The sequence below is a fragment of the Carettochelys insculpta genome, chromosome 1 (genome assembly GCF_033958435.1).
Source record: "Carettochelys insculpta isolate YL-2023 chromosome 1, ASM3395843v1, whole genome shotgun sequence".
Classification (NCBI taxonomy): domain Eukaryota; kingdom Metazoa; phylum Chordata; order Testudines; family Carettochelyidae; genus Carettochelys; species Carettochelys insculpta.
This window is the reverse complement of record NC_134137.1, coordinates 102,076,727-102,102,422: the sequence shown is the minus strand read 5'-3', so window position 1 is coordinate 102,102,422 and position 25,696 is coordinate 102,076,727. Positions and strand designations below refer to the sequence as shown.

Here is a 25,696-nt window from a genome sequence, read left to right as displayed (position 1 = left end):
ATCCCCTCCCATCATGGGTTCAGGGTCTCCATCAGGGCTGTGTAGAGGGCAGTGCCACAGAGAGCTTTGGGTGGGGAGGACCATGGCAGGATTAGGCTCTGCTGTGGGGCCATGGGAGGCATGGGGTGTGGCTGAGGACAAGATCCATTGGGCAAGGGCCAGGACAGCTGAGGAGAAGTTGGATGAGGGGAGGGGGAAGGATAGCTGGGGCAGAGGGAGTGAGGCCTGCAGGGGAAGGGGGAGCAGTGGAGGAATGGGGGCAGCGGGCACAGGTGGCTGGGTCAGCTGGTTCCACCAAACGGCAGTGGCACCGCCCAGGCGGGACATCAGCTGGTCCCATGCCTGCGCCTGCCACTCCCGGTCCCTTGCCCACTGCACCTTGTCAGCCCACAGCCACTGATCCATAACATCAATGACCTGCCCGAGGGCGCCACAGTCCTCCTCAACTGGGCAACACGACCTCCGTCCATGGGACTACCTGCACCATTTTGATGCCCTGCTGTGCCCCAGTGCAAGTAGTCCTGAGGCCATGCTCCAGCTCCAGGCCCAGTTCCGGCTCCTCACGGGGAGCTGTCTGGCCCTGGTGAAGAGGTGGGGTTGGCCTGGCCCACTGATGGTCCAGCTGGAGTGGGGGACAAGGGGGCAAGATGGTAACTCCTTCCCTCCACATGGCCCTCCCATGCCCTCCCACCATGCAGCTCAGGGCTCTGTCCAGGGGTGAGGGTGCTGCCTGTGTCCTGCAGGCATGCCTGTGAGAAGAGGGTCACAGTCCTCAGTGGTGGGGCTGGGGTTGGACCCCTCCCTGTGTGGCTATCCCACCCTCAGCTGCGTTGGGGCAGGCAGGTAGCCCCCACACCCCCAGGCCCTGTCAGCCTCCCCAGGGACTGGCAGTGGGCCAGTGCCTGTGCCCTGCAGCTGTGTGGTCAGGTTGGGTGGACCAAAGTGCCTTGAGCACATGTACAGGTGCTGGGTTCACAGGGTTGGATACCGGCCCAAGACTGACTAATGGGGATCATGGCATGCCCAACCCTCCAGGCCCTGGAGTAAGTGCCCTTCCCCGAGTGGAAGTTTCCTCCACCTGAAGGAGCTCATGGAGTTCCCTGTAATAGGGGCAGCTGGACCATCGTGCCCCTGAGCAGTGGGCGTCATTCTGAGCCTAGGAATAGCCCTGCCTCACTTCTTTAATTTTGGCTCCATGTTCCAGGCGGGTTGTCCCCACTCTGCTAGGGCTTTTGCAAGCCAGCTGTAGCCCAGGGCACTCCACCTCTTTGCTGCTGGGTCCAGGAGCACCGTCTCCTCCATCCACAGGCTGATGAGATCTCAGACCTCAGGGTCCATCCAGGACGGGGCACGCCTCCTCCTGGCTAGGGGTGAGTCCTGGAGCACCTCTCCTGTTCATTGGTGGGCCAAGCTACTGCCATCCCCGTGGAGTGGTGGCAGGGTGCAGACACACATGCTGTCTAGGATGCTTGCACGCTTCCTACTTCCTGGTATGGGGTTACCAGGGCTGCTGTCCCTTTAAGGCTGGCTGGAGAAGCGGAGCATAGAGCTCTGCTTGCGGTGGACAGAGCATCTCCCGGCCCCAGGTGGCCACCACCATGGAAGACCCCTCTGTCGACAGAAGAGCACCTACACTACTATTCTGTTGACAGAAACTGCCTACAGAGGCGCTGTGTCTCTTACGTTCAAGACAGAACTCTGCTGGCAAAACTGCTGCATTCAATCAACAGATTCTAAACAGAACATATTTGTAGCGTGGACGTGCCCTAGTTTGGTTGACGGAAAGCCTCTTCTGTTGAGGAAAATCTGATGTCTAGACAGAGCTAGTATGTGTCGCACAGAGCACTTTCGAGTCTGCATTGCTGATGGAGATGTAATCTTTTAATATTATGTATTTTAAATCCTCAGCCTTATCAATGCATATGCATACTGCTGTGTTAAATATTTTTTAATGTGCTAGTATTGTAACTATTGAAAATTTAGAATATTTCTTACAAAATATCACACTCTTAGAACCAACTTACTATTATACGACCCACCAAACAAATAAATTACAGGAGCAATATCAGGCCCATTTGCAGTACTTACTAATCACAACAGGCAGTTTTAGCCATGTGACCAGAGTACAGATTTAACTCACTTTCTTTTAATTCTCAATAAAAATCAGACCATGAATACCACCATGGGAGATAACTCAAGGCCTAGTTTGCAGCATGCCAGCTGCCAAGCCCTTCACAAACACAAAAGGAAAAATATCTTTAAAATGGTAATGATGTTTGCACCACTGCACTGAAAAGCACCATTTTTATTTGCTGTGGGACATTTGTTTGTATTATCTTATATAACAATAACAGAGATTTCATGCTTACTGTTTGAATTAATGAGTATTTATACTGCTGCTGATCTGGGGCTTTCTAAAAGTGAGAACATTGTGCTCAAGTGATTAAGACAAAATTCAATTCAATATTTATTTTAAATGTATTTTCTTGCTATTTGTTCCCCTTTGTTAGTTTGTTTTTTTTATAAATAAAAAGACATTTGAATTTTAAATTCAAGAAACCTGTTGGACTGTATGTTAGGAAAATAACAAAATGCACACACAATACTTGGACCAGTCTTCATAATGTCCACTAAAACAACAAAAAGGGAAAATTCACAGGCCTGGTCTAATGTTATCATCTTACCAGACTTCAACTCTCATAAAAGTCAGAATGCTTTACAAAGCCCCACATCCTGAAGTCAGTGATATGGAAAAAGTCCCAGTTTTCCTTTAAAAGCAACGGGTGAGATCCAAGAAAGGATTTCAGCTTTACTAGACTGAGCATCATGATGCACTTTAGGTACCACGGAGGAAAAAAAAAAAAAAAAATCACAGGCACAGCACTGCAATCCACAAAGCTGATTTTGAGTACCTCAACTCCTTCTGCAAAGAATGGGCAAGACAGACACTGAAGAATATGAGAGCCAGCATGCTAACCAGGGAACCATCTAAGCTAACCAATGTGAAATGCCGACAACAGGGGTGTGTCCTAATTGCCTTCCCCTACACACTCTTGAAGATAGGCACTTAAGTCTAGTCTGCAGGGAGGGATCTCTCTGCTTAGTGACCCACAAATGGCAACCTGCCATCTATACTCAGGTGGCTCAGGTGTTGCTTTTGGGAATAAGTTAGGGGTCTGCTCTGCTTCATACAAAATAACCAGAGAAGGCAACAGTGGTGGTATCACATTATAGCTTTTTGCCCAATGGTTATAGCACTCACCTGACATACAGGAGTCCCAGCTCTGAAGAGCACTAGTCTCTGGGCTACCGGACATTCTGCTGTGGGGCTCCCTCACTTTACTGCTAAAGTTATCCAAGTTGGCTAAATAATGAAAGATACTGGAAAAGGAGGACTGGATCCTGAGTGCTCTAACCACTGCACTATACGTTTACTCTCTCTCTGGCCCAGTAACTATTTAAGTATTTGTCTACAAAGGAACAGTCATGAGGGGACAGGAGAGAGAATTACTCTCTAGTCCAGTGGTTAGGGCACCCACCTGGGAGACAGGACATCCAGGAAACAGTTTCAGCTAGTGAGATTATAGGGACCCTCACATCAGAATATCCCATAGATCAGTACTAAAGTACTTTCCTGAGAGACAGGAAGCTCCTGGTCTAACCTTTTCTCTTCTCCAGCCCCCACAGAGGGAAATGAACCTGAATCCCCCACATCCCAAGTGAGTGCTCTAACAAGTAAGCTGAAAGTCATAAGATAGGCAGCACTTTTCCCAGATTTTGAATGGGACCCAGTCTGGTACGCAGCTTCTGAGATGCCTACCAGATCAGGTCCTACATGTGACTTAGGCAGCCAAATGTCTACCTTTCTCTGGTTTGTGCATGGCTCCCGAGCTTATGTAGGACGTAGGTAATCAGACACCATGGCTGTGTCTGCACGACCTCCCTACTTCACAGGGAGGATTGTAAGCAGGGTGTTGCGAGTTTATTAATGAAGTGCTGCTGTGCATATGCAGCACTTCATTAAGTAAATCCCTCCTCTCCCCCTCCCAAGGGCAACTCCGAAGTGTTAAACTTTGAAGTGCCAGCACACGTCCAGCCGCAGCTCACACGCCAGTACTTCGAAGTGCCCAGGGTATTTCAAAGCCCCTTTACTCATCAAAATTCTAACTAACCTGAAAATATTGCAGCCCCTCATAATTCCTACATACTAACTAGGCTCAGCATATGCCTTCCTAACAGAGCAAATGAGCATGCTCCATCATGGGACTGAACAGGACTTTCTTTGTAATTGCTCCTACGAGATACTGTAGGCCACTGCGGTGCCAAGCACCAGACATGAGAGCAAATGGATACCCTTCCTACCCCAAACTAGCTGCCAGGTAACATGGAGGAAAGAGAAGAAACATCCTAACTAGAATGCAGAGGGGTGACGAATAGAGGAGGAGAAGGAAGAGATATAAGAACATAAGAACGGCCATACTGGGTCAGACCAAAGGTCCATCCAGCCCAGTATCCTGTCTGCCAACAGTAGCCAATGCCTGGTGCCCCACAAGACGTGAACCAAAGACAATGATCAAGCGATTTGTCTCCTGCCATCCATCTCCCACCTTTGACAAAAGGCTGGGCACCATGCCTTGCCCCTTGCTAATAGCCATCTATGGACCTAACCTCCAAATATTTATCGAGCTCTTTTTTAAACTTTTTTTTGTAGTACAGGAAGTGCAAAAACTCATGGAAGGTGTAGGAGCATAGGAAAAGGGACAAGAGTAGGTGAAAGATGGGTGGGGATAGATTCTCCTTATTCTGGACTGCCTCCCACCACATGCCAATTGCAGTAAAATCTTTTCCTTCCCCACCCCCCCGACCCTGAAGAGAAAGGAGCCACCTTTCTTTTAAATAGGAATTAAATCACAAAGTAGTAGTTAGCAGAGGCTGTGAACATATAGTAGAACTTCAGCTTTACAAATAGCAGTTACAAGCTGACTAGACAATCACATGCCTCATTTGAGACCGGAAGCATGCAATCAGGCAGCGGCAAAGACAAAAGCAAATATAGTTCAGTACTGTATTAAACTACTGAAAAAGAAGAGAAAGTTTTAAAACTACAAAGTAAGGGAACTGCTTTTGTGCCTGTTTCATTTAAATTAAGATGTAATTTTTCTTCTGCATAGTAAAGTTTCAAATCTGTAGGAAGTCAAGGTTTAGCTGTAAAAGTTTGAAGGAAAAAACAAAGTATCCAGGCCCCCTAGTGGGCAGGGATTGAAGGGCTGCAGTAGGAAACTGGGTAACCTGTTTCACCAAGAGAAGCAGGCCATCTATAAAGAATTAAGTAACTCTCTGACCAATTAAGCTATTTAGTGTAAACTTGAAATATGCCACTTTGCACTTGTCTACACTAGCCCCCCCCTTTGAAGGGGGCTTGTAAAGGAGCCCGCACAGAGAAGAGCAATGAGATGATGCACTGCATATGCAGCACCTCATTAGGCTAATTCTCACCACAGGAACTCCAAAGTTGCAAACTTGGAACCTCCAGCAAGTAGTGTAACTGTGGGTGCCTGCGCAACTGCGAAGTGCCATTGCTCCAAAATGTTTCGGGAGTAAGGGCACTTTAAAGTTGTACATGTACTTTGAAGTGCCTGTGGCTACACGGCTTGCCAGTGCTTTGACATTTGCAACTTCAGGGTTCCCGCGGTGAGAATTAGCCTAACAAGGTGCTGCATATATAGCGTAGCACCTTATTGCTATTCCCTGCATGGGCTCCTTCACATGCCCCCTTCGAAGGAGAGGGCTAGTGTAGACAAACCCTTTGTAATGTTTAGTTTACTCCAAATCTGGCCTAAATATTAATCAGCAGATTTTCTTCCTAGATTTCTAGCGATGATCTAGTTACTGAAACTCTGGCTTGTGCTGACCTCAGAAGGTTTTCTATACTCTATTTGCATCTTGTACCTCCCTGCTTTACCATCACAAGTAGCTCTCACCACTCTAACATGAAATGCAGAGGGAAAGATATGAAGTGTAGGTCTCAAATAAACTATACAAACCTAAGAAGTTTGGGAGATGAAACCTAGAAACCTTACAAAAAGGGCACCTTAAAAAAAAAATCACACCAAGGTATTACCTAACAAATCAGGCCATTAGCTTTTGGATCCAGGATTTCTAACACAAAAAATACTATTAGTTAAAAACACAGTGGCACCAATGGCCAAGTAACATATACAACAGCCTGGCACTGGTGTGTGCAAATGTGACTAAGAACTCTCAGCCCCAAATTTCAACTGGCTACATACTGGGCTGTGTGCATCATCTGAATCATAACAATTTAAATATTGCTCTGAAGTAATGCAGTTGCTAATGTCTACAAGGGGCTGCTAAAATACTGAGATTACCGGGGTGCACAGACTTTATAAAGGGTGACCTTCATGACAAGTTGCACCAGCTTAGGACAAGTTTGCACCAGCAGTACAGGGGAAAGGAAGTACATAGAGGACTGGAGCCCATGCCGAAGAGGGAGAAAGTCTTGTTTTCTTCAATTGCTAGTCTCTGAACTGTGAACTTCAATTCAGAAACTCTAGATTTCATTTAACCTTCCTTTTATGCTACCAGCCATGTGACTGCCTGAACTGGAAGTTTGAAACTGTCCAAGCCATACAAAAGTCTCACATTTAAAGATCACATTCATTTTATTTCATGCAACAAGAGAAAAAAAAACTGTATTTGACTACTAATAAAAGTCACTCAGCTGAGGTGTATCCAACTGGCCCCTCATGTGTGTATTAGCCCTTGGGTTCTGCCTCACAATAAATTCTGAAGCTATTTTACTGACTGCTCCCAGCATCCTGTCTCACTGGACTCACTCACATTAAAACTTCACATAACACAGACTGAGAATCTACTTTAATCAACTTCTGGTTCTTATTTTTTTACTGGCAACCACGTTTTTACTTCCCTCCAGGAACATATCCTGACACTACATTTCTAATGCCAAATATATAATCTGTTCACTATTGTAGTGAATTTATACTGTAACCTATGAGCCAGATACCTCCTGGCAGGCAACGACAAGCAACAACAACAAAAACTATCATCAAGGCAAAGAAAATTTCACCTTTCAAAACATTCCAGTCTTATTTCACCTTGTCTAAATAATATATACACTAGCCATATTTGGAAACTGAAAACAATAAAAAAAAAATCAAAAATCGTTCTTTAGAGGTGGCCAGAAGAAATAAAAAGCAATAATACATTTATCTCATTTCATGTCAGAGAATTAACTAGCATGGATTGATAGAACAGGATAGCACTGCACACCTGGGGTATCCAGCCTAGGGTTATCATATTTGATCTCTGGAAAAAAAGAAGACACAGTCCTCAGGGGTACCTGTATCAGTATCTACCAACTCACATCGTTAATTTGTAACAGCAACGAAGGGGCCTGTGGCACCTTATAGATTAACAGAAAAGTTTTGAGCATGAGCTTTCGTGAGCACAGACTCACTTCATCAGATGCCGGTCATGGAAATCTGCAGGGCCAGGTATAAATAAGCCAGAGCAAGGGTGGGGATAACAAGGTTAGCTCAGTCAGCAAGGGTGAGGGCTTACTACCAGCAGTTGACCTGGAGGTGTGAAGACCAAGGGGGTGGAAGCTGCTTTTGTATTTAGCCAGCCATTCGCAGTCTTTGTTTAAGCCAGAGCTGAGGGTGTCGAATTTGCAGATGAATTGTAAGTCAGCAATTTCTCTTTGGAGTCTGGTCCTGAAATTTTTTTGCAGTAGGATAGCTACTTTCAAGTCTGCTACTGTGTGGCCTGGGAAACTGAAGTGCTCTCCTACGGGTTTTTGTATATTGCCATTTCTGATGTCTGATTTGTGCGCGTTTATTCTTTTACGTAGACACTGTCCAGTTTGTCCGATGTATATAGCAGAGGGGCATTGCTGGCACATGATGGCATAAATTATATTGGTAGATGTGCAGCTGAACAAACCCATGACGGTGTGGCTGATCTGTTTAGGTCCTGTAATGGTGCTGCTGGTGTAGATATGTGGGCAGAGCTGGCAACGAGGTTTGTTGCATGGGTGGGTCCCTGAGTTAGAGTGACTATGGTGCGGTGTATAGTTGCTGGTTAGGATTTGCTTCAGGTTGGCAGGTTGTCTGTGGTCAAGGACTGGTCTGCCTCCCAAGGCCTGTGAAAGTGGGGGATCATTGTCCAGGATGGGTTGTAAGTCCCTGATGATGCACTGTAGAGGTTTTAGCTGAGGACTGTAGGTGATGGCTAGTGGTGTTCTGTTGGTTTCTCTCTTGGGCTTGTCCTGTAGTAAGAGGCTTTGTGGCACATGTCGGGCTCTGTTGATCTGTTTTTTCACTTCCTCAGGTGGGTATTGCAGTTTCAAGAATGCTTGGTAGAGATCCTGCAGGTGTTTGTCTCTGTCATAGGGGTTGGAGCAAATGCGGTTATATCTTAGTGCTTGGCTGTAGACAATGGATCGTGTGGTGTGTCTGGGATGGAAACTGGAGGCATGAAGGTAGGCGTAGCGGTCAGTGGGTTTACGGTACAGGGTGGTATTGATGTGGCTGTCGTGTATTAGCACCGTGGTGTCCAGGAAGTGAATCTCCTGTGTAGACTGTTCCAGGCTGAGATTGATGTTGGGGTGAAAGTTGTTGATTATTAATTTGTACGTGTGTGTGTGTACATCCCCCCCCACACATACAATAAAACATTAATACAATGGGGAGTTTCTAGATACCGGTACAGATGACACTCCTGAGAGGGAGTGTCCTCTCTTTCAAAATCTCAAATATGGTAACCCTAGCCAACAGGAACATCAGAACTTCAGAATACCAATGCCATTTTGTGCAGAGAAACCTGTGTAGAACTCACCTCCAGCTGTAGTGCTGGAATACCTCATGAGAGTTCCCCTCAACAAAGAAAACTGAGAGACCCTTGGTTCTCTGGAAATTGACCATCCCTAATTGCTACAGCTTAAAATAGTTAACCAGTTTGGTACTGGTAGATCAGCTCTTCGGGATGCTGTTGTGGAGGTCTCCATTGCTAAGGTTTGCAATATACAAAAGTTTATTGATATATTTGCATTGTACTGAGAATACTGACAGGATCTTCATGCCCATTCTTTACTCCCCATATCAGACTTCAGAGTCATCAACAGCAAGGGCTGATCACCATGGAAAGTTCACTAGTAACGTGGAAAAATCCGTAACACCAGAATCTTTGGAAACTCTGGTCTGCCTTGTGCAATGAAAATTAGAACCTTTACTATGAGGACCACTGTGGACATGAAGAGTGTTGCAATATGTCCAACCATTCCATAAGACTGAGTGCCCCTGATTTATGAAGCCCTTTACTAGGCAACCAGACAGGAGAAAGAGCCTTTTCAAATTTTGCTCAGAGGAGAAGCTACAGAATGATACCGGAATGCCCATTTGGAAGACTGAAGGGCAGATGGAGATGCCTGATGTTGAAGCAGGAGGATGAAAAGCAATATCTGTGAGGTGTGATAATTGCATGCTGTGCTTTGAACAACCTATGTGAGACCAAAGGAAAGAGCCCTTCTAAAGCGCCAGGAGGGAGATCAAGTAGGTAGACTTGCTAACCATTAAGGAATGAACAGCCAGAGAGGCGGTCTCTACAAAATGCTGCACCCGGTCAAAGACACAAGGTCAAAGCAGCAATATACACTGTCTTCGAGGTTTAGGACCACCTTGTAAACATTGCATGTACTGTCAAATAAGGTCTATGGTTAGCCCACATGTAACCTGCTTTGTGTAGGGTGATGCAAATCTTTTATTAAGCTGTATTTGTGGCTCTTCTCTTGTTTTCTGAAATTCTTTTTCCTGAAAAGTTATGACATTTGCAATTAATGTCAAATATCCTCAGTTTTAAAGAAGAAAAACTCAAAAGTACAAATTAAATAAAGTGCTATGAGCATAAGTTTGCATTTGACGTATGGACTGTCATTATGTTTTTTGTGTCTTGTGGTGCAAGATGCAGTAGCAGGTGTCTGACCCTTGGAGGCGGGGGAGTTAAGGACTTCTCCCAGTACCCACTGTCGTCCTGGTATTGTGGTGTGAAATGCTGAGGAAAGGGACTATTCCTTAGAGCAGGGAAAGTGAAGGATATATCCCAGTATGCAGCACTGGGTGGACTCCTACAACATAGTGGCAGTGTGCTCTCCAGAAGAATTATCTGCCTTCCTATCATCTCTAGCAGCTATGCCAGGACCAATCACAGAAGGATCCAAAAATGCCATTTGGCCTTGTCCTCAAGCTCAAAAGCATCATCAGATTTAGACACTTGTTAATTTTTTGGCATGTGATAAGTTTTGCAACTTGTTTATATGTGCATCCCTCAATAATTAGTGAATTTGCCAAGAAAAAGGCTAGAAAAGCATTTGTTTAATTACAAATACTCAAATAAGTCTCTTTTTGTCTGTGCCTTATTTTGTTTTCACGTGTGGTCATTTTTTTATTTTTATTATTGCCAGGAGACTCAGAAACCGGAAGTAGCCTGGGGATTTCTTGGCTCAGAGGACCTCTCTGTGTCTTCAGGACCCTAAAAAGTTTCCTGTCTGCCTCCCTCCTTTGTATTATGCTTAAGGAAGTATTCTCTCCCCTCTGACTTTTTCTCTACATTATTATCCCTGGTTCTCTTTCTCTGGGAATTTGCCAGTTGCTCATTCAGGCTATGTCTAGAAGGCAGGACAGACATGGATCCCCTGCCCAATCACAGAGCTCCTCATTCCCAACCCCACCCCAGAGCCCATATCCCAAACATTGACCCTCTTCCCCAGCCCAATCAGAGAGGCAACATCCCAACCCTCTGACCCAGAGCCTCTCATCCTGACCCACCCCAGAACCTGCACCACAAGCTGCCCTCAATGATCCTGCCTCAACCCTGAGCCACCTCTCACACTCCAAACCCCTCAGTCACCCCCGCACAACACAAATTTTATTATGTGAGCCAATGCGACAGTTCTGAGAGATACATTACCTTCATATTAGTGAACATAAAATTTGTTCTGAACATGAGTGGAAAAAAATTGTAGGGAATGGTGCAGAAGACCCCATTAAAATGGGTTTGGGACCCACTTTGGAGTCCCAAACCAGTTTGAGAGCCCCTGTGTTAGAGCATACTTGTCCTCATATATGCACTCCCAGAAGGCATTCACTTAGTCTTTTCCTTTTTAACCCATACTAGGAGCCCTTATTAAAAAGCGTATATACTATTGTGCTATCAAATTGTTCTAGGGACCATTATCATCATCCAATCTTATGTCCCTTACGTACAAGTAGCAATATCTGTATTAAGCCTAATAACTTGTGGTGAATTACTGCATAAAGTTTAGAAAGACATCTCTGTTAAGAGATTTCCAATACAGCATTACTTTAATGACCCTTAATGCGGGGGGCGGGGGGAGTCATTCAAGAGCTGGTCCCTGGTTGTAAAGGGACAGCATCAATTACTTGTCAGAACACTTGACTCAGGAAAGGAACACGTAAATTCTAACCCTGACTGTGCCACATACAGAGCCCAGCACTACTTTCAATGAAGTGAATAATAGTTTTGCCAGTAACTTCAGTAGGAATAAGAACAAACCCTTAATGCATGGCTATGGGACAATGCTATGACTCTTCCATCCCCTTCCATCATCTATTAACCAAAGACTATTATATTTATATTTTCCAGGGATTACCATGAGAATTAGTTAATTCATGTCTATAAAAGCACTTTCACTAGAACGTGTAAGTTACTGAAATCCAGGTACAAAATATGACCCTGTACTATAACACTTTAGATTTCAACAAAGCACCAAACTCTCCCCGCTTCCCCATTTTTACATTCCCTGACCTTCATCTGACCATATATCTATTTTAATATATCAAAGCAAGGAACTCAACTCTATTATTAGTGTAGGGCACAATCAGAAATGAAATATAGCCATTTTTCACTGACAGTGCAGACTGCTGTGTAATATAAAATCATATTCTACTCGTAGCATGAAGGAATGGTTTCCCACTCACCTTGGATGGCTGAAGTGGAGTAGCTAAAATTTTAATAACTATTTTTTATTAAAGAAATAGCTGCTGACACACTACAAGTATCAGAGGGGTAGCTGTGTCAGTCTGTATCTCCAAAAACAACAAGGTTGGGCACTTTATAGACTAAGAGATATTTCAGAGAATAAGCTTTCATGGGCAAAGACCAGCTTCGTCTTGTTTTTCACACACCCCAAGTTACTTTTCTTGAGTCAAACATGAACATTATGTATAGCAAAGTTGAGGCAATACAGGAAAAAGATAAATACATATGCATGGTATTTTTACTTGAATCATCATACTTGGCTCCTCAAGTAGTAAATTATTTAAACTTCTCTTAATTATTTGTTCTTGGTCAGCCACAATTTTTACAGATGGCATTTGTTTTCACAAACACAAGGCTAAAATGCATTTTAGTAACAGCAGTCTCATGAACTCTAACCAGGTATCTTATTTAATTTCAGTAACCCAGTAATCTCTTCAATACCACAGGAACAAATTGAGAGTGGAACTCCGGAGCAAAAATATATCCCTAAAGTAATTCTTGTCTCAATTCTCTATCAGATCACAAGGCTTCCAATTTAAGACAATCCCAAAATATTGGGAAATGATTCTATGGCATTCCTCGCAGCATTTTAAATGTGAATGTTGTATCTAATTTGTTTTATTAGACTGTAAAAAAAAATATAAATGCATATGTCCACTTGTAGTCACTCTCTTCGTGAGCAGTAACTAGTACTTCTTGTAGTGGATTTCAGTCCTCTAAAGAAATTTGCTGGTTCATTTCTTTTCCCCAAACTAATCTCACTTTATTAATATTGCTTCTTAATGAAAAAGCAAAGTGGATACAAGGTACTTCTCATCATTTTCTAACATACTTCTTCTGAAGATAAATTTTATGTAGTATCCAATCTGTATAGATTTTTCATATATCTTAAATGTAAGAACATAATACAAAGTCCAGTCTCTGCTAATTCTTTTTTTTTCCTCCATTCGTAATTATTATATTTCAAACCTGACTACTTACAATATCCTGGGTGTCTACTAAAATTCACATACGGAATAAGAGAAAAAGAGACAGAATAAAAATGTGTAAGATAGTTAACAAAACTAATTAGCTAAATACCAAACAAAGACAACATTTAGTAGCAGGTATGCTTGCAGCAGGACACACTTGATCTGTCCCAAACTTCAGAAGAATGGAATTAAGAAGTTAAAAGAAAGAATGTGTTGGCTTTCTTCTTTACATAGCCAAAGAGTATGAAGGCATCTAATGGTGCCTTTGTATGACCTGAATACCTTTTGAAATCTCCAGGGGAATGAACACCTGGCAAGTTGTAAAGAAAGAATAAAAAAAGAGGGCTAAGGAAATACTGACTATTCATCTTGCATAGGCTAAGACTAATGACCTATTTAAGATGGAAATGGAGATAGAGACACCGACTAAGTCACATTTCCCATGTGAACTATGATGTATTAAGAGTGACAGTTTGACCTGTATCTCATTAAATTCATAGTCTGTAGCTATGGTTATGAGGAATTTCTTCTCAGATGTACAGTACAAATGATAAGCTGACCAATATCAACAGCTCCGTCCAACATCCCAAGACCTCTCTCAAATATTACTACAACCACAAGGCAAAAGAGAGACATACGCACAAGGGGGAATACCCCTGAGACAGCAAGACAAAAGATATTCACCGTCATACTAACAGTAAAACTAAGTGCATTCCTGAGAAGGTAGTTTTCATAGACATGGCCATCAAGGCAAATTAATTACCTCAAGAAATCATTCCATAAACTAGGGCAGCGCAGTCCAACAGTAATTCAAATGCCACCACACTTCTGGCTGTCATCTTTCTATATTCGCCACCTTCTTCCAGAACCTCTAAATAAATGCCCTCCCTCTCCCCCACAGCCAGACACCCCCAGGTCCTCCCGCCGGCTCTAACTGAATGCACTCCCCCGGAGCCAGGCACACACCCCCATTCTAATTCAATGTCAGCAACTCACCAGAGCCACCATCAGGGCCACCATGTGCTTCTCCCACCAAGCAATGGGGAGCATGTGCAGAGCAGGTGGATGGCACTCCCTGCACGCAGCTCCCAGAAAGAATTCCATGTAAAGGCTCCAAGAGCCACATTCATTTCAAGAGCTGTATTTGCCACAACGTGGTGTCTTCTTCATCACATCTGGCGAGTGGCGAACACATTGGACACCCCTGAATTACGGTCTTGTAAAGTGAATGACTGTCACCCAGGCACATGAGGGTGGATACTGAAATCAGAACCCATGGAGACCTTTAAAATAGGTCTTAAAGTTCAAAAGCATAATAGCAATGTTAAAAACAAGAGAAGCTTGGTCAAAAGCTCCAGCTTTTCAGTATGACCCACCATACTCTTGAAAAATATTGTCGACAATTCAATAGTCACAGTATCAACTCAAGAAGATTCAGTCAGAGGTAGATAAACTCTTATTGCACTCTGAGGACAAAAGATAATTAAATTGAAAAATCATCCTAACATCAGACCTAGGATGAAGACAAAGCCAACAAGATCTGGTTAGGTCTGTTGACTTCGTCATCTTGGTTCACGCTTGGAGAGGGAACTTTTCAACCAACATAATCAGAGGGAACGTGTAGAGGAATTCCTGATTCCATGCCAAGAAAGAACTCAGCCAATGATACTGGAACTTGTTTGAGCTATTCTTCTTGTTGTAAGAGACCTACTTGGGACTTACTGTCTGGCATTATCTGTGATGAGGAGGTGGAAGAGAGAAATATGCATTTGGGAAAATTTTGTTCAAAGAATCTACCTGTACCTTGAAAAGGAGGAACATGGATGTTCTCTCTCCCTTCCACAGATGAATTTTTGGTCTTAAGCAAAGGAAGAAAGCCTTTGATACTGAACAATTGCCTCTCGACTAGAGAGTCTTCATGTATATTTTCCCCCCCACCTACAAAGTCCACAAACCTCAAGAAGGCTGAAAAATAAAGATGAACACACAGGTCCAGCATCTAGAAATATTATCACAGCTGAAAACGGATGTGACAAGGGAATTCAGCGATGAGCATTTTGCATCCTGAATGTTCTACAACAAGTGGCTCAGCTGTAAGCAGTGTCAAGAAGCAGCATTACTTTTATAATCAACCTTTTGGAGACCCCAGACATAGCCTAGAGACAACACCCACCATTAAGGGACACAGACATGAACACAGAGGCATATGAAGTCATAACAACTAGATAATTTCATGGAGGAGTGGTCCACCAGTGGCTATTTGCCAGGATGGGCTGGCACAGTGCCCTAGCCTGTAACAGATAATTTAGAGCCCATAATTTTGAATATATAGTATGCATTACTTGATGCAGACTGCCTGCTATGTACACATGAAGGATGAAAACTCAAGGTTTTTCTGACATTTCAGTCTGGATATCTTCTCTCTTTTGGGAGGAAGCAGGATAAGCAGGGGAACAAAAATAGACTTTCTGAGCCAATGCAAACTCTGAAAAGTATTTAAATTCATATTGGTAGACAAGAATCAGACTGCAGTTTTGCCTAAGTTGCAATAGTATGTCCATTCTTATGTATAGTAACAGAAAAGTAGGCGTGTTAGTCTGTATTCTAACAAAACAAACCAGCAGTCATGTAGCACTTTAACAAAATAATTTATTAGATGATGAGCTTTCATGGGGAAGACCCACCTCTTCAGATCTGGAGATCAAAATCAAGATACATGACTGATGGTTTGTTTCATTCTTATGTGTGTGAACTATATAGCTCTAAAAATTAATAAAGGGAAAGAGACCCATTCCTCTAATCACTTGTTGAAATACATATAGCCTAGCCAGTAACGAGCAAAAGGCATATCCGACAGCCACTCAGCCTCAGCCCAATTCCTAATTATCAAGTGTTCATATCAAAAATTATCTCAGGAACTGGCAAACATGCTGCTTTCACAAAAGATGTGATTTAAGACTGTATTAGTTAGTTGCTCCAGTGCATTGGTTAAAACAGGCACAGTACAGACAAAAGGCCTCTCTACAAAGTCCCTCAACTGGGAACACTTCCAACCACTAAATTCCCTGAAAATTGTAAAAATATGCCATGCATTTTAATAGAGTAATGTGCAACCTGCCTCCTTGGAAGTCTTACTAAAATATTCAATCATTGGGGTATCTTCACTGCATCTGAGAGTGACCCTCCCAGTTCAGATCCACAGACTTATGCTAGTGGGAATCATGCTAGTGAGTTAAAAATAACTGCAGATAGTGCTTTAATGTTGCTATTTAGGCTGGAGTTGGTGTACACATATCCTACAGGGCCAGCTTACCTGCAAAGAATAGCATTTTGTTGTTTGATTTTTTGGTATCCACTATTCTGATCACTACAAACAACCATTTTCATAACCACATCCAGTAAGAAGTACATTTTATGTGTTTCTCCTCAACACATTAAACAAACCAATAAAATCCTTGCACAGCACAGCATGTACACATTCAGACAGAAAAGGTGAGAGCTTCTGCCAAGATTTTGGTGCTTGGGAAACCACTTCCTTGGTATTCAGTTCTGCCTTTCTTAGTCTCTAGTTCAAAACAGGTATATCTAGATCTAAAGGTTTTACTGCTCCTTGGAACTGGAAAGACAAGAGCGATGAACCACTACAAACTTCTGTCAGGTTACTTGGGAAATAAAATTAAGTGTTTTGTGGTAGAACCATTTTACTCAATGGAATTATTGTACAAATGCATCAAAAATTTTGATTGGGAATGTGCAGTCCAGTTGCCAGATCAGGGGACAGGAACATAGGACATATGAATTCCATTGCCAGCTCTGCCACTGATTTGTTCTGTGACAATGATCACACCAGCAGCGGCTTAATTTTCAGAGGCACTGTGCACCTACAGCACCCACTAATTTCAGAAGCTGTTCGGCATCGCAAATAAAATCTGGTAAAATTAGGGACCTATTTGTATGATACCGGTCTTGCAAGGCTTCATGGTCAGGAGGCATGATATACCATTAACACAAACATAGGAACATAATGAAATACCATAGCTCTCCATGTTATCCAAAGTCTGCATAATTTAAAATGAATGTCAAACATTCACCTTTTCAAACTTTCACCCACTTTTTCAGAGGGTGAAGGGAAATAATGGTGTTTTACATAGAACATCCTTCTGGAGTTTCTGCTTCAGCTACAAAGAGATCATAAGAACTCCCAAAAATGCTTCAGACCACAGCCCTGAAAATTGACTCTGATATTCTCATTCCTCTCACTGCCTTACTTTTATGGTAAACATTTAAAAAAATGCATAGCATCTTTTTAACATGGATATCACTCCAAGCGCCTATGGGAACATTGTTTTTACTTTTAAGACTGCTAATCACATACCTATAAAAGTACATTTTATTGACCTATTTCTTTTCCAGCTCATTAAACACAGCTGCTTTCAGTAACTGGAGTAAAGTGACAATCGAATGTGCAAAAAAACCTAACTGACTAGGAATAGGGTGGTAGCTTGAAACCCACTACATGGATTTGTACATGTGTTTCTTAACTAATGTTGGAGAACAAAAAGTTTTATTGCACAAGTGTGTGTGTAACAATGAAAGAGAGAAAAAGAGGGTCACACTGTTTCAGTTTCATCAATAGCAAGAAAATATCTGCAAGTTTTTGTGCCTCCATATAGAGCCTCCTCTCTTCCACAGAAGATGTGTACATCAGTGGCAGATTATGTTCACTGTGGCAGGGGTGAGCAAACTTTTTACATCAGACCCCACAATTAGCAGCCTCCTGCCCCACACCCAACACAACTAATGTAATACAGCATGAAGGAAATGTCAGTTAGGCTCATATGAAAAAAACCAAAAACCAAACAAAACTTTTCAGCATGTGTAAGACAATAAAGTTTTTACATTCTACATACTTATTAACCGGTATATAAAGGTGAATATACATGAATAGAACAGGAACATATTTCAATATTTTAGATGGATGAGCCCGAGATCCTGCAGCCAACCGTGATGCACCCCCTGGAGAAATTTCACAAACCCTAGGGGCACCCACCCTACCCCCACACTTTGCGCACTCCTGCATTATGGGATAGTGGGAAAAAAAACTTTTGAGCTCTAGTAACAACCAAGGAAAACACTGCATCTCTTTCCATACAGAGTTCTAAAAGGTTCTAGATTGGAACTCATTTGGAATGATATTTTTAGATAAGTCCCACCACTAATGGGTCCTGGTCCTTTATCTAAAACAAATGTGGCTTGCTATAAGTTTTGTAATGAACAGCTATCTATATGAGCTCATTTTTAAAAGTGAGCTAATTAATAAGTTGCCTTAAGTGATGCATAGCTCTATTGAGAATGAAATTTTAATTATACTTCTGCTTTAGGTGTGCTTATTTGCTAAAGGTGTTGAATTGAATTCATACTCATGTACGGCCTCAGTTCCGCAAATACTTATTCCCAATAAACTGATTCTCTCATAAGTGAAAGTTTGCAGAATCGTGTCTTCACCTGTTAGTGAAAGAGAAAATAGTAAATCTGAGGCCAAATTCTGCGCACTTTACTCATACAAATTGCGTCAGCTGGCCAAAGCCAGAGACCACAGAATTAACTCAGAACATCCTGGCATGTCTGGGCTACAACCCCACTGAACACGCTTTGCTTTAGGAAAGGGACAGACTTCTCTTCCGCAGAAGCTAGGAGCCTGCTGCATCTCTACCAAACCCACCTTCCACCTTTCTGAGATTGGTGACACTCTCCACTTTGTCCTTCCACTCCAACCATTCTACTAATCTATCACAGCCAGAGACAAATCTAATTTACAATTACTAGTAACTAAACTATTATTTAAAAAATCATTTTTAAATATATATAATGTGCCAGAGAAAATTTTATGGATATGGGGAGGTGAAGCCGGTATGAAACTGGAATGAGTGTTCATTCTTTTACATTTAACTCAGCGTGTATCACTTTATGAAGTCCTCATTACCATAAGACAGGTCTTTTAAGACTACAAAACAAGAAGAAAAATAAGAATACAATTGCAATAGTTTTACCATTAAGAAGATCAGATGAATGGTCGAGAGGTTAGGGAAAGACTTCAAACATGACTTATTCTGAGAGCTCAAGGTAAAAATTGCCATGCTTTAAGTCTTTTATAATAATATATGGCACAAAATGACTAATCATAGGCTTATGCATCATTGCACAAATTATTGTTAAGGAGACAGAGTAAACAACGACGTTTACACCAGTGTACTTTTCTTGCATGGAAAGGTTGTTTAATTTTTTTATCTGCTACAAATTTTAGAAAACCTGTGTGTTTGTAAGTCTGTTTTTCAAGAACTCCTGATAAATGATAACAGCTAGGCCCACCAAATTTGGTATACAGGTTCCTCTCATCATAACTTAAAGCAAGGTTAGGGTTTGGTCGTGCCAAAACAGTAGGATATGCCTAGAATGTGATCATTTCTCATAAAATGAAAAGAGAGGGACAGTTATACTGTTGAATAACCGAAGGGGTGGCATCAATGGGCCAGAGGTAGGGAGGAGGACAGCTATAACTCCATTGGTCCAGGAGGGGGCAGGGATGGAGAAAGGGACAGCTATCTACTATATATTTCAAAGAGTATCAGTCTAGCTGTCTGTGCCCTATCTGAGGGATATGTACCCCTCCCCCAGATGTGCCCAGTACAGCTGCAGCAATCATGGATAGACACTTCCCACCTGGCCCCAAGCTACTGTAGTGAGAGAGGGCTGGAATGGGGTTGCCTCTCTCCCTGGGGCAGCCTGCATACCAAACCCCACTTCCCCAAAGCTACTCCAGAACAATGTTTTAAATGGAAAAGAAAAGGAAAGGAAAAAAAAACTTTTGTTTCAGTTAAGGACTCTTTTATTATTATTATTATTATTATTATTATTAAAAAGGAGAGAGACGGAAAAGAGACTGATCAGGCATCCAGCTGTGAAGGTGAACAAAACCGCCCTAATTTTTCCCTGGTGCAACTCCACTGACTACAACACCATTACCTCGGGGATGAAGGAGGCTCACATACCGAAGTACATTGTTCTTGGTTATATAAAGAATGACAGTTACATTTTTTCAGAGAGTGGCATTCCAAATACAAGGCTTAACCCTTACTGAGCAAATGTCCGCTACTTTCACAAGCTATCCCACTAAAAAATTGTCCTAGAGTGTGTATGTATATAGCCATCCTGTCCATAGGCGGACGCCCCAACTCTCCTAAAGGGAATGGGGAATCATGGGGGGCCTGGTGCCGCAGCAGATGGTGGGAGCTTGGCAGCCTGCTCCACTCCACCACACCGCTCTCCTGGCCCATTGCAACCAGACTCTCTGCAGCAGCAGGAAGTGAAGTGCTCTGGCCCCAAGGCGCTCTGCTTCCCACCACTGTGGAGAAGCAAGATGCAGTGGGCCAGGAGGGAAGTGGGGAGCACAGCTCTGGCTCCCACTACCTGCATGGTGAGGTGAGGGGGTAACCCCTGCTGCCACAGACCCAGGCCCCCATATGCCCCAGGCAGCATTGCTCAGGGAGGTGATAGGCAGGGAGCTGGTCTGGGGAAAGGGCAGGGCCTGCAGCACTGCAGGGGTGGGGAGCGTCCTGGTCCAGCCTCCTCTGGGGACAGCCCCATGTGTGTATATAATTTCCTATATGCAATTGCCAGGTGCTTAGTTTTGTTATTTCAAACCATATCCCTGTCTTTCGTTACAGACTAGGCCCAACGGGAGCTTCTCACATGAGTAAAGTCATACACATACTTCAACGTATGCAGAATTAGGCCCAATGCCAGTAGCACCTCCAAAGTTTTAAAATTACTTAATCTGAGTTACCCAAATTCAGGAAGCATTTGACAGTGTTGTTATGTCTGAAAAATTCTTTCCCCCTAAACTCAGGTTCCTTTAAGCCTCTCTCTCTACTCTCTAGAAATACTCTCCACTGGATTGAGCACGACCATTGTTTTTAATCCAAAAGGATTACATTTATCCAAAAACATTACATTTTTACTCTCAACCACAACTTTGCATACTGCTATTATTACAATACTAAACTACCCAGAAATACATTTCTAAACAGTAAAACAGGTTGCTAATGAGCACTACCTATTGACCATATTTCTATATATTGTCAGAAAAGCTTTATCAAAAAGGTTTATTCCTGACTGCTCATCTAGAAAGTGAAAATTGAAACACGAGAATTAAAACTTACTGTGTAAAGTGCAAAATTCACATCTCTTTCCTCTTTAGATTTAGTCCTACCAATCCACAGCTATTATTCAACGTTATTTCTCGCTTTTTCAAGTTTTTTTTTTTTGTTTGTTTTACTTCTCCAATTACATATGAATTTATGCACAGTTTACCTACATATGCTTGAAAACACTGATACTCACCAGTGAGGTAATTTTAAATTTGCATTCAGTTTGTTGGACACAGGCATTTGACTAACTGTCTCTATAATAATAAAACTCATCTTGAGAGGAAAACTTTGCTGAATACAAAGCTGTGTCCCACCCTCTACCAGCCTATCATCTCTCGGGACAGTATTATAAATTCTGAAGGGAACTATTTCCTACCTTCCTAGTCCAAAGCAAGTGGCAGTTCTTATGGGACGAAACATACAAAGAAGACAGAAGAAGAAAGTTAAGTGCTGTGCTAGCAAAGTATTTCTACAAGTGTGGGGAAAAGATTGACAGTAGTGGAAAAAGAACATCACAAGTACAATTAAGATGCTTGATGTTGAAGAGAAAAAAGGCACTATTATATTTCATTGTATGTATACACACTACAAATGAATTATGCTAGCAGAGAAGATTTTTCAGTTTTGTTAATACAGAGAATGTGGAGTATATGATCACAATTGATAAGATCTGATTTTAAAAAACCCTGACATTGCTCACATTTAACTAAATAAGCAAAGCTAGAGATGCATCAACTATGAGTTTTGTATCTAGATCCAAATTTCCCCAGAGAGGAGAGTTATTCAGCTTTGTGGGTTTCGTTCAAACCTCTCTCTAATAAGCCCTTCCAAATGAGCTGTACATCTTTCTGATCATTACATTCTCACAATACAATCCCTACATAAGGAAATTGTAACTGACCGACGAGATTCACAGACCGTGAATTACGTTTCTATATTTCATAGGAAGCTAAGGTTTAAGTGGAACTACTATAATGTAATAAATATTTCAGGCTTAGCCCTTTCTTAACATTAATATCACTATAGTTTACAAACTAGCTTTATGTAAGCATTAAAATACTAAACATACCAATGAAATTTTAAGCATAGGTCTATGGTACACCATACCAATAATTTCACTTCCTCAGTAAAGGAAAACAAAACAAGCATCCTTAGGCCTTGCCTGCACTTAAAAGGGTTAGCCAGGTTCAACTAGCTACACCTCAAGAACTACAAATACCCCTACTACCCCAAACCAAATAAGCTGCATCAGCAAAAGAATCCTTTTTGTTCGTTTGACCAGTACAAGTATAATAAGGCTTTTGTCAGCGTCACTATATCAGTTATGGACATGATTTTTTTTCTCCCACCAAACCCTCTTAAGTGTCATAACTATCCTGGTAAAACTTTCTGGTGTAGATTATATCCAGAAACAAGAGGAAGCATATTTTTAATCATATTCTCCCCATTTCACAGAAAACATTTTCTGTAAAACTGTATCAGTAATGGTCAACCTGCCATCTAAATATTCAAAGTTGTGAGTCAAACATTTTCATATGTTTGAGTTCCTGACCTATGCACACTTGAACAGGTAAGTAATTCTACTGTGGGGAGTAGCACCACTGAAATCAATGGAACTGTTCAGTTGAGTAAAGATACCCAGATCACATTATCTACAAAGATGGGTCATTTCCACTCAGCACAAGAATCTCGAGAATTTTCATTTTTAATGCAAATACCAAATGTATTAAAGCCGCAGGTACCTCTGTCAAATGCCAGTGGGGACTTGCCTCACCTAGAGCCATTGCTGGGTACCCCTTAACTGCTATTTGACTGAGGAAGCCTCTCTCTGCCTGAAAGTGATTGAATTGCAGGGATGCTTTCCTCCATTTGCATTGGGGATATTAACTTTAGCTGGCCACTGAGAGTTGAACTTGGGCCAAATCCCCCATGTAATCAATTCTGAACATGTAATTTCATTATCCATCCCCACTCAGGGGTGTTGCAGGCAAACAAGGAGAAGTGAGGAGTTCTCTCTTGTTCAAGTTGCCGGGGCCCCGTAAAGTATTGTTCTCAAGAAAAAGGCCCCTCACTTGGATTTGATGTGAGGTGACTGTGGCTACGTCTACACGTGCACCCAACTTCGAAATAGCTTATTTTGATGTTGCGACATCGAAATAGGCTATTTCGATGAATAACGTCTACACGTCCTCCAGGGCTGGCAACGTCGATGTTCAACTTCGACGTTGCTCAGCCCAACATCGAAATAGGCACAGAGAGGGAACGTCTACACGCCAAAGTAGCACACATCGAAATAAGGGAGCCAGGCACAGCTGCAGACAGGGTCACGGGGCGGACTCAACAGCAAGTCGCTCCCTTAAAGGGCCCCTCCCAGACACACTTTCATTAAACAGTGCAAGATACACAGAGCCAACAACTAGTTGCAGACCCTGTATATGCAGCACGGACCCCCAGCTGCAGCAGCAGCAGCCAGAAGCCCTGGGCTAAGGGCTGCTGCCCACGGTGACCACAGAGCCCCGCAAGGGCTGGAGAGAGAGTATCTCTCAACCCCCCAGCTGATGGCCGCCATGGAGGACCCCGCTATTTCGATGTTGCGGGACGCGGATCGTCTACACGTCCCTACTTCGATGTTGAACGTCGAAGTAGGGCGCTATTCCCATCCCCTCATGGGGTTAGCGACTTCGACGTCTCGCCGCCTAACGTCGATTTCAACTTCGAAATAGCGCCCAACACGTGTAGACGTGACGGGCGCTATTTCGAAGTTGGTGCCGCTACTTCGAAGTAGCGTGCACGTGTAGACGCAGCTTGTATGTCCCATTTTTTTCCCTTCTTAAGTCCAGTCCCAAATAGCCCTGAGTATCAGTGGGCTGCAGCAAATGGGGCAAACAGCTAGTTTTGCAAAACAAACAACGAGTATGTCTCTCTCTCCCTTGGGGAGCTCAGACAAGGGAGGAGCGCAGGGGCAGAGCCCTCTGAGGGCAGCCCCCCGGGGGAGCATGGGGGGACCAAGAAGTTGTCACTCCACGGGCCAGGTCCAAGCAGGCTCCGTTTTCACTTGGACAACGTGGTCAACCTAAGGTAATACCCAGCCCGGGAGCTCCCTGCCGAGCGTTCCCTCCCACCTTGACGGAGGCGGGTGCCAGCTCCCGCACGGCCCCGCTCGGCGAGCAGCCCTCGCCCGCCTCCGCCAGGGGCGCCCTTTGCACGCCGGGGCGTCCCTCACTCAGCAAGTCCCTGCGAGAAGGCGCCACCTGCCGGCGGAGAGGCAGCGAACAGCCGCCCACGCTACTGCGCCCCCTGTTTCCCCGCCGCCCAGGCGCTGCTGTCCTGAAAGCGCAGCGGAGGCCGGTGTAGCAGCGCTGCCGTGGGGCCCTGCTGGGGAGCGCGCCTGGGTGTTGCAAACCCCGCAGCGCCGGCGCCCACCGCCAGCCGCCCACCCCGGAAAGCGGCGCCCGCTCGCCCGCCTTGCTCACCTGCCCGCGGGCTCTCCGGCAGCCCCTTGGCGGGGCCGAGCTGCAGCAGCTGGAAAAGTTTGCGAGCGTCCTCGCAGCTCCGCAGCTCCTCGCCTCTCGGCAGCGCCGCGAGAGCCGCCAGCAGGAGGAGGCCCCAGCGCCGACTCTGCCCTCCCATGGCCGCGCGGCGCGGCAGCCCTGCAACCGGCTGGGCAAACTCTGCCCACGAGCCCCCTGCCCCGCACGGAGGGCGCGGGGTCGAGTGCGCCAGCAAGAGCAGGCGGCGTGAGCAGACCGCCCCCGAGTCGCTTTCACCCGGCGAGGCTGGCGGAGCCGCCTGCTGTCCTGCTGCCCTGGTGAAGCAGGCGGCGCCTTTGCCCCGGGTCCGATGCTAGAGTAGGCGTCCAGCGCTGCGGGAGAGAACCCTAGGATTGCAGCCGGCTGCCCCGCCCCCGACTGACCTCAGCAGCGTTAGGGGGCAACACCCTCCCCACTCCCTGCTCGAAAAAGGCAATCTCATTGCGGCGGTGTGGTGCAACGTAACTCCTTCTCCCCCTCGGCTACCTGGGAGTAGCGTTGGAACGCCTGCCCCGCGATTTCCACCCGCAGCGAGGGAAACAGGCTTATTAGCTGGAGTTTGCTACAGGGCTTGGAGCTTAAAAAAGCTTTGCGTACAAGGTGGGATGCAAAGCACACTTCATGGGACAGCTGCAAGCTGAAATCCAAGACAGAAAGACGGGAAAGGGAAACACACTGAAAATACTGTGTAGACAGTCTAGCAGAGAAGGGTCAGGTACAAAAAGTAAGCATACTGGGAAAAATATTTTCCTGTAACCCGTTTGTTTGTAGTAACAGAAAAGTAGCTCTGATAGTCTGTATTCTAACAAAACAAATCAGCAGTCCTGTAGCACTTTAAATACTAACAAAATAATTTATTAGGTGATGAGCTTTCGTGGGGCAGACCCACTTC

The 25,696-nt window shown here is 43.9% G+C and overlaps 1 protein-coding gene across 1 annotated transcript in view; it reads right to left on the bottom strand.

The window, feature by feature from the left end:
* The window catches only part of GPC5 (glypican 5), a 1,026,336-nt gene extending 1,001,201 nt beyond the window's left edge, over window positions 1-25,135 (bottom strand). Inside the window, exon 1 of the mRNA XM_074983055.1 lies at window positions 24,748-25,135. Within this exon, the coding sequence (XP_074839156.1) occupies window positions 24,748-24,904 (157 nt within the window). The 5' untranslated portion in view covers window positions 24,905-25,135. The remainder of the gene's footprint in view (window positions 1-24,747) is intronic.
* Window positions 25,136-25,696: the final 561 nt, after the last annotated feature.